The sequence below is a fragment of the Panthera onca genome, chromosome A1 (assembly GCF_046562875.1).
Source record: "Panthera onca isolate mPanOnc1 chromosome A1, mPanOnc1 haplotype 2, whole genome shotgun sequence".
Classification (NCBI taxonomy): domain Eukaryota; kingdom Metazoa; phylum Chordata; class Mammalia; order Carnivora; family Felidae; genus Panthera; species Panthera onca.
Window position 1 is genome coordinate 139,046,694 of NC_138339.1, and position 13,688 is coordinate 139,060,381.

Genomic DNA, 13,688 nt, shown 5'->3' on the forward strand with positions numbered 1-13,688 from the left:
TTTTCTCAAACACCACATTATTTCGTACTGGAATTATGATAGTACTATTGGTTGTCCAAATTTTTAAAATTAATAGTTGAAAAGGGCTTTGGGTACTTTCACAGTTAGTAAGAATGTTCTGCCAAGGTTGTAAGTTCAAATTTCCAGAATTACAAAACTTAAAAAATTAAATAAAAACAATACAAAAATAAGAAATATTTTTTAAAAGGTCATGGGATACTCCTTTTTTACTTCCTACTCCTAAATCCTGTTTATCCACTCAGGAGCCTTTGAACTAGGCTGATCTCGAATGAAGCAATTCCAAAATCAGTTTTTTTTTAAATTAGGTGTGTAGAGTGACTCAGTAAATGATAATCACATATTCATCACTTTTGCCAACAAGAACCTCTAACTTAATCTCCGTTTTCAAGCAGAAGTAAGCAGGTTCAAAGTGAGGATGGGCACCACTTTTATTTGCCACAAATACTCTTACTTAAAAGATAAAAATAAAATCTGTTAAGGCCACCAGAGACTTGATACACTATCTTCCTATCAACACAGCTTAATAATGCAATACTGTTAAGGGTTTCCGGAATATGACTTACTCAGAAAGCTGGCTTAAAGCTGCAGAAACCACATGCCAGGAAGCAAACTGAAATTCCAATGTCATGATCTGTTTCTAAACGCTGTTCCATGAGTGTGAGGGGAGCGGTATATACTGATCTTTTAAAATACCGCTATGACTTCCTGTTTATCATTTCAAATACCACAAGTTGGGTATACAAGGCATCCTACACTGCCTTGGAAGCAATATAAATTCTGGCTTAAAAAAAATTAAATTAGATGGAAAATGGTCCAAGAGCAATGGCTAAGGTGACTGTGAAATGAAGAGCCTATTCATCTTCTGTTGCTGATATTTAACACTAAAAACGACTCTACGATTTTAGACTGTTCTCAATAATGGGTGAGTGTTCTACTTGTCTACAAAGACACAGAGCAACCCAATAAAAGTAAAAAAGTATGCTTAAAATTCACTCAGTCAGCTAGCTAGGCAACATCCACTATGTACCTCACACATTAGTAGGTGTGGGAACAGAGAGAACTGAATAAAACCACCAATTTTCTTCTTTTTTTCCTTAAGGACTGATAGCTATTTTTTTAAATGTTTATTTATTTTTGAGAGAGAGAATGTGTGAATGCACAAGTGGGGGAGGAGCAGAGAGAGGGAGAGAGAGAATACCAAGCAGGCTCCATGCTGTCAGTGCAGAGCCTGACGTGGGGCTCCAACTCACCAACTGTGAGATCATGAACTGAGCAGAAATCAAGAGTCAGATGCTTAACTGAGTGAGCCAGCTAGGTGCCCTAAACCGCTAATTTTCTTAAGGTCTAAGTAGTAGGAATGGCATGAAAGGAGAATGTACTGCTATGCAACAGAAGAAATACATACAAGGTAAGGGGGCTGTATGGAGGAGGTGGTGAATAATTCTGGGGTCAGAGTGGTGGTATGAGAGACTGTTTCCAAAAGCAAGGAACCTAGGTGTTAAAGAAGAGAATAAGTCTATTCAGGACAGAGAATATATAAAAAGCCTGATCAACAGCAAGGAGGCATGAAATAGACTGATACGTCTGGGATTTGGTAGAGCTGGCACAAGAAGTATGGGGTACATGGAAGGGAGAGGAAGAGGAGAAGTGGAGCCAGAGTTCAGATCACACAGGGCCTTGTGTGCCACACCAGAGACTCCTGATCACATCGGCATTTTAGAGAGGTCACTGATCACAGTGAAAAATGTGATTTGAAGGAGGTGAGACCAGATGCAGGAAGTCAAGGTGAGAAAGAATAAGCACCCAAGCTAAAAGTGGTTACATACTTAAAAGAGACAACAGATTTGACAAAGGACAAGATTTGGGAGCAGCAGGTAACTAAGGGAGAAGGGAATGCAAAAGGATTCCTAGATTTCTGGCTTAGGAAACTAGATGAACAGTGTCAAAACCAAAATCAGGAACAGAAGAGAATACCTGAATAAGAGAGTCATGGTGAGTCATAAAACGTTAGGGTCAATATTCATATACTGACATCTTTTAGACTATCTGGTCAGCCACCATCTCTTCTCTATGGTACAAGTGAAAGCTGTCTGGAGAGTCAGAGAGAAGGGGAGGGAGAACAACGGGACAAGTGGGTGAAGGGATGGAAAATGAGGAAAAGCAGAGACGAGCAAAAAATGGAGGCAAAAGGGGCAAGAAGGAAACATGTGTAAGAACCAGCTGAGTTTCTTTTCTTTTTTTTTTTAATGTTTATTCATTATTGAGAGACAGAGCATGACAATGGGAGGGGCAGAGAGAGGGGTGACACAGAATCTAAAGCTGGCTCCAGGCTCTGAGCAGCGAGCACAAAGCCTGATGCAGGGCTCCAATTCGCAAACCACAAGATCATGACCTGAGCTGAAGTCGGATGCTTAACTGACTGAGCCACTCAGGCACTCCACCAGCTGAGTTTCTAAGAGCTCTCTACATTTTGACTATAGTCCCCAGCAAGAAACTGCGTTCTTGCCCTTAGGCTTCTTAAGAAACTCCACAATCCTAACAAAAGGCCTTTGTAGCTTAGCTCTGTGAGTCATGTACAATGTTGAATTTCAAGTGCATGCACAAATACCTAAGTGGAGCTAATATAAGCGTGCATATCTTATACGAAAGATTTGCATCAAAGAGAGATTATAGTGTCCAGAATAGTGATCGTAGTTCAACTTGCAAGCAGCTGGGTTACAGGCTGCCGTGTGAGAAGCTAAAGAAAGAACTGAAGGGGAGGGGCATCTGGGTGGCTCAGTTGGTTAAGCATCTGACTTCTGCTCAGGACATGGTCTTATGGCTCATGGGTTCCCGCCCCTTGTCAGGCTCTGTGCTAACAGCTCAGAGCCTGGAGGCTGCTTCAGATTCTGTGTCTTTCTCTCTCTTTGCCGCTCCCCTGCTTGTGCGCGTGCGCTCTCTCTTTCTTTCTCTCTCTCTCTCTCGTAAAAATAAACATTTTAAAAAATTTAAAAAAAAAAGAAAGAAAGAACTGAAGGGGAGCGCCATTATACAGATAAGAGTTAATGCTACTCAAAGAAACAGAGGAACAGGGAGGAGCGAAACTCAGTGGCTACCAGGGGAATGTGAACTGAGGAGGTCAAGGTCACAGAGGCTATACTAGTAGGAACAAAGATGTTATTCTAATAAGGGGAAAAGAAGACACTGAGGGGCAGTTAAAGGAGGATGATGGGTGTTCAGGCACAGACTAAACAAGTTTATTAGCTGAGGAACAAACAGAAAGAGGGAGAGTTTGAAGCTATTGGTGAAAAAAGGCATAAGTAATAAAAGAGACAAAAGGGACATGGCAAATTAAGAGGGATGGGTCCTGAATAGAAAGTGGAAAAAAACAAAAAACAAAAAACAACAAAAACAACTTCCCCCTCAAGACCAATGAGAACAAACTATCAGTCTGGAGTTAGTTTCTGAAGAAACAAAGACCTATAATAAATTTTAGAATCACCACATGTCACTTTTTAAATACCAAAGTACAAGGAAGATTGTATCTAAAACAATTATTACCATCACAAAAAATTAGATGTTAAAAGGGTAAATGTCTAGAAAGGCCTTACTCTACCAAAAATATAAAATAAGGAATTGCTGATTTAGTAAAATAGGTATCTAAGGGGTGTAAGTAGTATCATGACAACATGTCAAAACATGTCAACTGCTGCTCTGTAATTAAAAGAGAAATTCCAATTATTACACTACTTCAAAATCTAAATACTATCTCAGTATGAAGCTATAAAGGCACTCTTGCTCATGCCTGAAAGAGACAGGAAAGTAAAAGTTGTGAGTAAGCAAATTCATATAAAAGAAAAGAATGTGGGAGCAAGAAATGACTTTTTGAAAGCTTAATCCATTTGATCTTCTTCATTTGATGGTTGCAAAACGGAAGCCTAGAGAGAGGTCCAAGTTCATCACATGAATTATAGTTGAACTCTACAACTTAGATCTCCATTTTTTAGTTATCAATTTATCCTTACTTTTTTTTCTTTTGGCCTAAGGACAGGGGTGGAAAAACTCTTACTACGTTCTAACGAAAAAGTAGGCAGAAGCATCGAAAGAAAAAACCTACTCACCTCAGCAGGATAAGACTGCTTGTTCATGACTGATGTCCTCTTCAGCAACAGATGCTTTTCAGATTTACCTTAGTGCAAGAGCCACTGAATCTGACTTCGTTCAGTCTCCCTGTTCACCTATTTTATAAGCTATCTATTCAATAAAGTGTCCACCAGAACAGATACTACCAGGAGCTACCGTAAAAAAGAAAAGCAAACAAGGGAAAAAGAAGCAAAAATATGATGGGACAAGTAGGAATAAAGGAGAAAAATTAAACAGTCCCGCAGGTGGAACTGTTCTCATCGGTGCCTGGATGGCGAAACTGTTTTGGAGAAGAGTGTTACTTCTCTCCCTTTTATGAATGAATACCATGCTGAGTTTTTATTGGGGATCTTTAAAGTTAACCTAAAGGTTTCAAGAAATCATTTATTACTTGATTTCCTTAATGCACTACAGAAAAATAACCTAATAAAAAGTACAGATTTATGAAAGTTACTTTCAAGTCACAGTATGGATTGTTGCAGACCCCGGGGCCATAAAAGATCATAAGGCACACACATATTCAAGGAATCTGGGAAGTAAATGAGAAAGAGAAACACTATACCTCTTCCATGCTTGGGCCAATGTCTGCAGCTTCTAGGTTTCAGAACTGAAGAAAAACAGGGCTTTGAAACAAATTCAGCCTTCAGAGTTGTCAGACATCTTTTTATAGGTACAAAACAGGATGGGGACAGGGAGGAGGAAAGGCATACTCAGGATCGCAGGAGTAAGAACAAAACCCATTTTGTTGCGATCAGCATGGTTCTGCAAAGTAGGCTAGGCCGCAGAAGAACTATAACTTAAAAAACTCCTCAATAATCATCATCAAATAATGGAGTTTGCACACTGAAAATGATACTGCTAACTTTGAAAACACAACCACTACCACTGCTAACAAAGACACCTAGATGATCACTCCCTTGTTGAACAAGTCTTTTGGTTTCCCAGATATCAAACTCTCTTGGTTCTTTCTCCTCCTATGGCTATCCTTTCTCAGTCTCTTTGACTTATTCTTCCTCATCTCTCTAAGATGTAAATCTACATTGTCTTGGAGTGCTCAGGTCTCTTTCCTTAGCTAGTTACAGTTACTTCCAGCTTTGGATACCTTCATTTCTGGGTAGGAGACTAAGATACTAACAGATCATACAGTTAACTCCCTTGTCCCTCACTTCCCCCAGCAACAGCCATAAAGCTTGGACATGCTAGAAAAAACCCTGCCTGAAGGTAATAGGGAGTAAATGAAAGCAGAAATATGGATAGGGAGTGGAAGCTGACTAAGCTAACGTAAAGATGGGAAGCTTTACAAATAAATACATTCTCTTCAAAGTATACTCTTCAGAGTACGGCCCAAGGCTAACTGCAGTCTGCATGGTTACGGTTCAAGAGCAGTGGCAGGGGAACATGTGGAAGAGCCAGTTTCAAGCAGGTCACTGAAGCAGAAGAGACCTGAACTGAGGTGGAGCTGCTATCTAAGAAACAAAGTTTGTGGATAAAGCCTAACCAAAAAAATTAACTGCTAATACAACCACTCTTTGCAGAAAACCAATCAAACCCAGAATCTCTACTATCTGACCTCTATTATGTCCAGGGTAAAATCCTCATATGAAGAACCAAAAAACAGAAACACCTGCATTCTCCAGAGGCAAAAATGGCTATTATCAATAACCTCAATGATACATACCTGCATATATTTGTAAAAATTCCCCTCAGTGAATTACAATTTTATCAGAGAAAAAAATCTCAGCAGAGAAACAGAAACAATAAAAAACCGTTGACTGATTTAGCCACAGAACATCTATCACTGGGTGAAAGACTACAAGATATTCATATTGTCTCAAACTTGTAATTTCACAAATTTACTTAATAATTGCAAACAGAAAAAGGTGCCTTTAAAATGGAGAAATTGAGACAACATCCAAACCAAATGATTAGAACTCAACATCACCAATAAACATGGATATGACACAATGTAGCATTATTCTTATTATACTGCACAATCACAATTTTTCTATAGGTTTGAAACATTCTCCCAACAGGTGGAGGGAAGCACAAACAAAGGAAGCCAAAAGACTATTACAAATCCGGGAAGAATTAAAGCAGTTGTCCCGGGATCCATTCACTTTATCAGAAAGAAACTCTAAGAAAAGTAGGTAAAGGAGTTTAATGTACTTGTTAATAATAATATACTGTTAACTGGTCCTCCGGTAAACAGATTAGTGATTTTTGTTAAGAGGAAAATCTTTACATGAGGAATGCTCTTAGTAGGATGTCCCCTGTTAAGGATGCTTACAGTAAACAAACTCAAAAATCTACAGACTTATGAGGCATGGCCCACTGGAGAAAATCACTTAAACTATACAACCCTGGGGAATAGAACGGACAAGTTTCAAAATCTATGTGCTCTCTGCTATGAGGTAATAACTACACTTCCTCATTTAAAGACCTCATCTATTCTGGGCCAGAAAGTGCCTGCCTGACGTAGAAAGGACGGACATGGGGCATCGCCCAGAGTTCCAGATATCTCTCCTTGTTCCAGATATGTGCCTTCTGACTGCATATCCTTGCAACTATTAGTAAAGTTGGATGGTTGGTAAGATCTTTAATATGTGTCTGATTGATTCTTTGTACTGGCTTATAAGCAAAAGATGAAAACATCAAAAATAATTATGATCTAAGATGAATTTAAATAAAAAGTAAAATGTTAGTAGAATAAGTGAACTGTTCTATTGATTTGATAAAAATAGTTAACACAGTATACTTACAGGAAACATAAGGCATCTTTTATCCTATGGCAAAATTTCTTTTTAAGCATTCACAGAAGAAAACTTTAACTAAAACCTAAGTACACGAGATTTCTCCACCAATTTTTAAAAAGCAAACATAACCAGAAATATCACAAAATTTTAACACATGAAAATATATGATGATAAGCCTGCAATTGAGTGGGTGTATGTAGCCCAGAACTCTTCTCAACGTGTCCTTTGAAATAGGAATATGCCTAATTTACAGAGTTGCGGTGAAATTCAAATGATATGACATAAATATTATCATAATCTACACATTTTTCCTATCTGTGGTCCACAATGACAACCACTTAGAAACAGGCTATGAAGGAGCCAGAGACAAGGCGATCCTAACAGCTGATGCCAGCTCAAAGGCTGCTTTGAGTAAGAGCCCTGAACATGTAAAAAATAGGGGATGAAACAAAATTAGAAAGTTTTAAAACAGAGAAGTAAGGGCAGCAGGCCGGATAAGGTCTCCTAGAACGTGCAAGTTCTCAGTGTCCAGGAATACTTGGCACGGGGAAGAGTAACAGCCTCAGTGAGAAACAAGTAAGAAAAGACATGCAGACACAGGTAACTGAACATATTTAGCTGGGAGGAATCAAGGAAACGGAAAACATGTTGCACGTCTTTGGGCCTTAATCCTCTAGAGGACAGCTACCGTGTTTATTATATTATCTCATCTGGGAGAGCAGAATCTAGATGTATTTCAGGAAATTCTTAACTTACTGAGGCAGCACCATCAAGAAGCTACCTCCATTCACTTCAAAATAGTTAGGAAGCCCATCCTCTAATAGCTGTGTGACCTTGGTCAACCTGCTTAATTTCTCTAAGCCTCAATTTTGTATTCTGTAAGACTGAGACAATAATCATGTCAACTTCATTAAATCATGAATATAAAATACACAATACAGTACCTGGCACATACTAAATGCTCAGTAAAAGCCAGTCATTACCTTTATTACTTAAAAAGGAATTCCTTGAGCATTTTGGTTGGCTGCATGTTATGTCTTAATTTTACTATCTCCTTCTCTGGCTAGCTAACAAGAATCTGTAAAAGTTAATAAGCTACTTTAACTTCCAAAGAAAAAGGAGCTGTTTCAGAAGACAGTACTTACATCAAAGTTTTAAAAGTATGAATACTATTAGCAAAGACAGCAAAGACCTGGTATTCATACATTACAGTCTATAAAATTAGAACCTATGATTTTGAAGTAACATAAAGATCAGGACTTTTTTTTTTTTTTTCTTGGCCAGAAAACGCAAACTCCCATTTCTAAAAATATCTCAGGTTTTCTTCTTGAGGAAGTCAGCTTGCAACAAAATACCCTATTATCATAGAAGGCAAGTATAGGACGATATGTCATGAACAAGTCTATAAAAATGTAGTGGTATAGGAGCTAAAGAAAAAATTCATCTGGAAAAACAATTATGTAGAGGGTTTTCTCCAAATTTAATTGAGACTGTAAGTTTTCTGTTTTGTAGCTATTTCTTTGATACTTCCATGTAGATGATGAACATTTCCTTAAGAAATCACAGATGACCTTTCAGTTTTGAAAGTCCTCTACGACTTGCTTCTTTTAGAAAAGTACACTGATTGTGTAGAAGAATCCGGAGCGAGAAATTTCAATGTAAGGAAAGCATACAGTCTTTCTAGTACACTTTTTAGTCTGTTTTTTAAATTTAAATGTAATCCAGTTTTTAAGCAGCATTATGAAAGAAGTTGATGTCAGAGTAACCAATCTAGACCACTAGAACCAAGAATTCAAAGAATATATACACTATTAATTTTACAAATACAAAGAACATACAGGTGATAACTTTTAGCTTTCTATGAGCCAACAATTCCATAGCGGTCTTATATAATCTAGGAAAACAAACAAACACACAAGGTCATGACACAGCAATTCTGTAAACCTATAAACTTTAATTATCACTGGGCCTGATTTCCTATTGCTGATGAGGTTTAAGAATAACAGAAAACAACTTTCACATGCAGACCAAATAGGCCTATTCTTTTTAATTAACTAAACTAAATTTATCATTGAGAGCTACAGAAGGGAAAATTAATGAATATATTTTAATCTCAAACTTCATACACCACATATAGGCTTATTGTATACAAAACATCCTTTCCAGGGTAAAATAAAATCAGCAGTTATACAGTAGTTCAAAGCATCTCAATAATCTAGGACTGCAAAAATGACTATTTGGAAGAAATTACAGGGAAAAATTTAGGTAAGGAATGTAATTTAGTAAGGACCTTGGTTAAGAGAAAGTGAAAGAGAAAATGGGATAAATCATAATTTCCTATCTCAGGGTTACACTCAAAACAAAAATCTCGAAAGATTTTATTTCTCATAGGAATTTCACAGGAAAAAAAAAAGGTCTATGGAAAGGCCTATGTGATGTGTAATCCATAGTCAGACAAACAATAATTAGGAGTCACATACAGAATATTTTGACTGAATGTCTTGATAAAACGGGGATTAAAACTACGAGAAAGGAAAGATGTATCAAATGAATTCCATGATTTTTGTAGACCTGTGAACATAAATAAAATTACCCCACAAAAAACATAATTCACACCAAAGGAGAATCATGTCCTACCTTTATTTCTAGTCAGATTAACTGTGATAACTTTGTTATAAAACACTTTACAATCCCTTCAAAAGGAAAAAATGGTGAGAAGCTTTGATGACCTAACTCAATTAGAATACTGTTAGAGAAATCTCTTGCTCTTTTATCTATCTCAAAACTTGGAAGATATACCAAAACGTAATAGTCAAACATACATGCAAAATGACCCTGCAATTAAGATAATTGCTGGTACCAAATGTTGTTTTTAAGTTCTGCAATAAAACAGTCTCCCAGACATTTAATAGTATGTCATTTGGTAAATGAAAGTTTCCACAAAGTAAGAGCAGTGAGAAGACCTAAAAATTATGCTAGTGAAGAGTCTGGCTGAAAGAAACAAAAATACGGATCATTTTGGTCCAACACTAATTTTATTTCAAGTTACTACAGAGCAGAATAAAATGCTGACACCACCACACAAAAATTTATTGAATTGGCAATAGGCAAAGCATGATGTCAGCCACCAACATCACCATCCGCATTACCGAACAGCATAAACGCTTTAATTCTAGAACTTAACGTGGACTTGATGTGTGTAGTTTGGGTAAAAATAAAAATCTTAGGCATGAGGCATTATTAAACATAGATGAGTTTAGTTTGGCAGAGTTTCGATGCAAATTATTCTAATGCTTTAACAACTTCAGTAAAAAACATGGAAAAATGTAAGCTTAAACATACAATTTTGTAAATGTGCTACATTCTTCAGCAAAGAGACCCATAAAAATAAGTCTCAAACAGCAGTAATATTCAAATAACAACACACACACACACAGCAGGCTGAGAGGAGACATGGAAACACACGTGTATATTCACACTCACACAAGGCCTGACCTTCATTGCATGAATTTCTTCAAGCAATCGTTGTGCCCGTCTCTGGTTTTTTAACAGTGCATCTTCAGTACCCCTGTAAAAATTACATGAAAATGTACAGCCAGGAAAAGCATTTATTTTAGACTCACATCATAATAAGTCTTCATTTTTTCTAGAAGAGCACCAAAAGTCTTTAAATAACAAGCACTATTATCCTGCATTGTCCTGAACATCCACTGCATAACACATATCCCGATTCCATCAACAAACCCAAGTTTTTGGCAAATTATAAGCATTATCTGGCATTATATTAATGACTATTACTACTGAGAGACAGTATGCCTTTTAACTCCTTAATGGAAAGGCGAAATAATATTTTTTAATCAAATGATTAACAGCACACTGCATTTAACATAACATAGGCTAATGAGCTACCATTAAAGTTTGGATACAATTATATTCAACAAAATTTTATTCTCTGCAATAAAAGGAATACAGAAAGAGAAATACCTGATTATATCAGAGTAAAAGGTTATTTATGATAGAAAGAACAAAAAATTAAGCAGGAGCAAAATATCTTAAGACTATTCATGCTTAATGAGTAAAAACTAAAAGTAACACATTTACTTTAATATTAGTGACAATGAGGTTTCAAAATATTAAAAAACTGATGGAAAACAATGCTTTGATAAAGACTTCCACAAGGTTCTAAAGATTTCAACTTACGTAGCAATTCAATGGATAAAGTGCTACAAAATTTTTATTACTGATTCAAGGTATTACCAGATTTATTAAACATCAAACATCTTAAAATAACTTCTAATAACATAAAACACGTAAGTAACTCTGAAGGACTTTCACTCTGCAAAGGCTTCCAAAACGAGAGCTCTGCAAGAACAGCAGAATTCATCGTGTATCTTAAACAAACGTGGCCCAGACCACGTGAGGATGTGCTGACATAGCACACTGTATCCCACTCAGACCCCCTCTCCGTATAAAAAAAAAGTGCTGCATGAGTAAGATACTTAATTATTCCTCCAGGTCCCACCCTCAGATTTTGTAAATATTGAATAAAAACAACTTCTGACATTTCATTAGTCATAGGACCATGACTTCAAATGACTAACTTTTTTGACTTGAGTCTGCCAACGCTTCTGACAAGTTTTCGGATAACCAGCACTCGGATTCTCTTCACATCTTTTCTCATCTTCACAACCTTTGAGGAATGAAACCAAAATTAGAAAGGTATCCTTTTCACTCAAGGAGAAACACACTTTATTTTGAATCTTAATATTAGAGATTAAGTCTAGTCACTCTAACTGAATTTTTAAGCACAGTTACAGTTAGATGAAATCCAACTTGTTCCATCAACACTGAAGCAATAAATCAACATTCTAAAAATGTGTCTGAGGGCTTAAGAGAAATGAGTTACAATTTTTTAAAAAGTCACAGCATTCTCGGTGATTAGTATTTTAATACTGCACTTGTGTTTTGAGCTCCCTGAGATGGGAGAGCATCATATTCATCTTGGTACCCTTGGGTTTAAAACAGAGCTTCACCTATAATGGTAGGAATTTAATTTACTGAGTGTTCCTATTACCAAAAACAAACGTGTGAAAGTGGTAACATTTTCCTTATTTATGCAGCATCCCTTGCATTTGTTTCCAGTAACAAATTTCAAGCATAACTTTAAAAGAGATGTGAAAAACACAAGGGGCATGCGCACACGCACGCACACTGACAGATGCTTTAAATCATCCTATTAGAGAGGAGTGTTGAACTCTAAGAATGAAACAACAGAAAGATCAGCCAAGAAATGGAAATATTCTAATAATGAAGAACTACATGTTATAACAGTACTTAGTACAACACGATGCTATCATTCTGAGTTTGTATTTCGTCTATCATTATTAGGAGTCATATATCATTCCTTATAATGCCCTTCTTCCCTTCTCCACTTTAAGAACTAAATAAAATTCAGTTCAGATAAAATCTTTCCTGAGACAATATCCAATGACTTCTTCAGATAGAGATAACCCGTCTGACGTTTGCATCCCTAGTAAACTTTGTAGGCAGCATCTATTTCAGTGAACTGTCTCTATTTATTCACATGGCCATCTTTTTATTTTTAATTTTAACGTTTATTTATTTTTGAAAGAGAGAGAGAAACAGAGCACACGTAGGGAAGGGGCAGAGAGAGAATGAGACACAGAATCCAAAGCAGGCTCCTGGCTCTGAGCTGTCAGCACGGAGGACGCAGGGCTCAAACTCATGAACTGTGAGATCATGACCTGGGCCGAAGTCGGATGCTTAACCGACTGAGCCACCCTGGCACCCCAAGTGGCCATCATTTTCAATGCTCTGGGCACTCCCAAGAGGACAGGGGCCTTGTGGGACTTACATGATGCTTTCTGGTCCTTGAAAGAATGCCTGGCACATACAATCCCTCAAATTCTCCTTACTGAAATAACAATATCAACATAATCCTGTCTCTTCAAGTCTCTTGCATTTGGCTATTCTCTTACCCTCAATACAACTCACCTGCTTATTCCTTGAAAATACTGGCAACCAACTTAACAATTTATTTCCGCCCTAACATTTTCCACCATTCCAGGTGACGTAGATGTCCATGTTACAACCTAGCCATTATTATATCCTTACTTCTTCATTTCCTCTTTATGACCTAAACTATTCTATCTCAGCACCCATTAATTCAAATACTCCACACTAAGACTACAATGTCTATTAACTTCCTTTTTCAAGTCTCACCACTACAACCATTTTTTACTTCATTGTAACCACCAGTTCACTGACCCCTATACATTCTCTCATATGATTAGTCCTCTTCTTTTAAACTTTCCTTTTATTCAAGTCATATGCATCATCAACACTTGTGAATACCTGAAACTCCCCTATCCCTCCTTTTAGCAATCCCTCTAGTTAATCCTGGATGAAAACAATATCCTGAGTTCTTTATCACAGCACCCCAATAGCTGGGAAATACATTCTATCTACTTTAAATTCATCACAACTAAACTGAAATGGGCCCAATACTCTTAACTCCTATCCTACGTTTTTGATTAATTCCTTCCACAATGACTATTTTAAATTTTTTTTTTTTTCAACGTTTTTTATTTATTTTTGGGACAGAGAGAGACAGAGCATGAACGGGGGAGGGGCAGAGAGAGAGGGAAACACAGAATCGGAAACAGGCTCCAGGCTCCGAGCCATCAGCCCAGAGCCTGACGCGGGGCTCGAACTCACGCACCGCGAGATCATGACCTGGCTGAAGTCGGACGCTTAACCGACTGCGCCACC

The 13,688-nt window shown here is 37.2% G+C and overlaps 1 protein-coding gene across 1 annotated transcript in view; it reads right to left on the reverse strand.

Annotated features, from left to right (window-relative positions):
- Window positions 1-13,688, reverse strand: part of SRFBP1 (serum response factor binding protein 1) — a 70,676-nt gene that overhangs the window by 48,408 nt on the left and 8,580 nt on the right. Inside the window, exons 2-3 of the mRNA XM_060636293.3 lie at window positions 11,498-11,586; window positions 10,392-10,464 (exon numbers count right to left, since the gene is read on the reverse strand). Coding sequence (XP_060492276.2) covers window positions 10,392-10,464; window positions 11,498-11,586 — 162 coding nt within the window. The remainder of the gene's footprint in view (window positions 1-10,391; window positions 10,465-11,497; window positions 11,587-13,688) is intronic.